Here is a 2,356-nt window from a genome sequence, read left to right as displayed (position 1 = left end):
TTTCTCTACAAAAATAAAGTTAGATAATTATTTAATTTAACTTTCTAGTGGCTAGGTTCACAAAATATCTATATTGAAAGTAGACAAATATGATAATTTAAATATTTTATATCTTAATAATGTGTTATATGTAAAAATAAAAATAAATAAATAGTAATAAAATCGGGTGATGGATGGATGTCGGGCGGATGGCGGGTGGAATTTCTTCATCCAACCCATCCGTCATCCATCATCCGTTTCATCCGTCATCCATCATCCGTTTCATCCGTCATCCATCCATCATCCATTTAAGTCGGGTTTTCATCCATCTTTTAGGATCGGGTGGATCGGATTTTGATGGATGCGGGTGAAATTGACATCCCTAACTACGACCACTGTATAATACAATATATTCCGTAACAGATGCAAGGCTTGTAGATTCAACAACGCTTATTATACAAAATAAACATTAGGGAGTACATGATAAAGTACATTCGAATAAGGTAAGACTTGTAAATTGGGTTAAAACATCATCCTGATGATCATCTGGTAATATGAGCAACAAAAGAATCCAATTCCAAGGAAGACGCACCACCTTTAGCAACCGAACCTCGAACAACCTCACCCATTTCTACAGCTCTATTCCTCAACTCATCTCCTTCCTTTGATGCCATCATTCTTTTTATAACATTCTCTATACTACTTGACATTACCAATTCACCCAGGCTTCCTAAATCCTTGACCACTATCCCAACTTTAAGCACCTCTGATACTAAAAACGCATTCTTAGGCTGCTCTGAGTGCATCGGCCATGCTGCAATTGGGACTCCCATACTGATGCTCTCGATACACGAGTTCCATCCACAGTGACTCATAAACCCTCCTATGGATCTATGACCTAGTATCTCAAGCTGTGGGGCCCATTCTCGTATCACAATACCCCTGTCTCTCATCCTCTCTTCCCACCCTTCTGGTAATGGTAGTAACCCCGCTTTTGTTACTCCACCCTCCGCGAAAACATCAGCTGTATCCGCTTTTCTTATAACCCACACGAACTTAACCCCGCTTCTTTCTAACCCTTGTGCCAACTCAGCGTTCTGCTCATCACTCACTGACGTTGTGGATCCGAAAGAGATGTATATAACAGCGTGTTCCTCCTGTTTATCCAACCATTCTAGACATTCGTGCCTTTGCTTTTCCGGTTCGCTACTCTTGAGATTAATCGGATTAAAAGGCCCAATTGCAAAGTGCTTCATCTCAGAATTCCCCGTTAATTTCTCCAGCAATTCCATGAATCTACCTTCCAACGCCCTTGAAGTGTTATACAGCCTACCGCTTTCCAAACCCAGAAACGAGAACTGTTGGAGAACAAACTCCATGACCTCGGGAGGAATAAACCCGTCATCGCCAGGGATACGGGTCGGGTCGATATCAGATTGATCTAACTGAAAGGGCTTCTGAGGAAGTCCATCCCAGAACATGTAGAACAAACTGAAAGCAGAGATGCCGAAAAAGGAATAAGATTCGGCATTAGGGACAATAGCCTTAACATCTTGGACAACAGAAGCCATATTACAATCGTGTATAACTACGATTCTCTTAAATTGAGGGGAGAGCTGTTGCAAGAGCTGAGAGAAGGGAAGGCGGAGATGGGCGGAGGCTTGGAAAAGTGGGAGGAGGTGAGTGGGGAAGTTGGTTGTGGTGTCGGGTTTGAAATCGGGTTGGGAGATGGGAGGGAGGTTGAAGGAGTGGAAATGGATATGAGAAGAAAGGTTGGAGGGGTGGTGATTATTGCGGAGGGTGACTTGACGAATGAGGGTGGAAGATGAGGCGTAGTGAACAGGGATATTGTAAGAAGCGAGAATGTGGGAGAGTTGAAGGAGGCTGTTAAGGTGGCTTTGTTCTAAGAAAGGCACCATTACTACTGCTACTTGACTTCCTTCCATTTTGTTGTCACCTTGTACTTTGGTAAGAGTCTAGTATGTATCTTTACCCTTTTATAACAAAAAAAACATCCCAACTTTGTTGACTAATAATTGAGTACAAGTTGGAGAGCTGCCTAAATCCATGCTCGCACCTCACTGGAAAGCTCTTCGGGTTTATGAGTAGTTGACACCTGCAGAGCTAGTTTCGAAGAAATCGGGATTAAGCCGTCATTTTAAAAGTTCTCTAATTAATACTCCCTCAACCCTCCACATGGAGTTCAACAATTATTTTGAACCAAAAAAAAAAAAAAAAAAAAAAAAAATTGGCATACTGGTATTATTACATGGAAGAAAAAGAAAGGACGAATGAGAATATGAAGCCATAAGTTATTATAACCGATAAATACATAACAAAAATAGAAAATTTTTGTAAATTTGTCATTTTAAAACAT

At 40.9% G+C, this 2,356-nt stretch overlaps 1 protein-coding gene across 1 annotated transcript; it reads right to left on the bottom strand.

Annotated features, from left to right (window-relative positions):
* Positions 1-415: 415 nt before the first annotated feature.
* On the bottom strand, positions 416-2,106 carry LOC141600468 (zeatin O-glucosyltransferase-like). The gene has a single exon (XM_074420702.1). It carries the CDS (start codon positions 1,923-1,925, stop codon positions 522-524), a length of 1,404 nt encoding a protein of 467 aa, XP_074276803.1. The 5' UTR covers positions 1,926-2,106; the 3' UTR covers positions 416-521.
* Between the last annotated feature and the right edge of the window lie 250 nt (positions 2,107-2,356).

This window comes from Silene latifolia, chromosome 9 (genome assembly GCF_048544455.1).
Source record: "Silene latifolia isolate original U9 population chromosome 9, ASM4854445v1, whole genome shotgun sequence".
In the NCBI taxonomy this organism is placed as follows: Eukaryota; Viridiplantae; Streptophyta; class Magnoliopsida; order Caryophyllales; family Caryophyllaceae; genus Silene; species Silene latifolia.
This window is presented reverse-complemented; position numbering and strand designations above follow the sequence as displayed.

Excerpts from the sequence above, each read along its gene's own strand:
- LOC141600468 (XM_074420702.1), bottom strand. The coding sequence starts at position 1,925 with ATGGAAGGAAGTCAAGTAGCAGTAGTAATGGTGCCTTTCTTAGAACAA.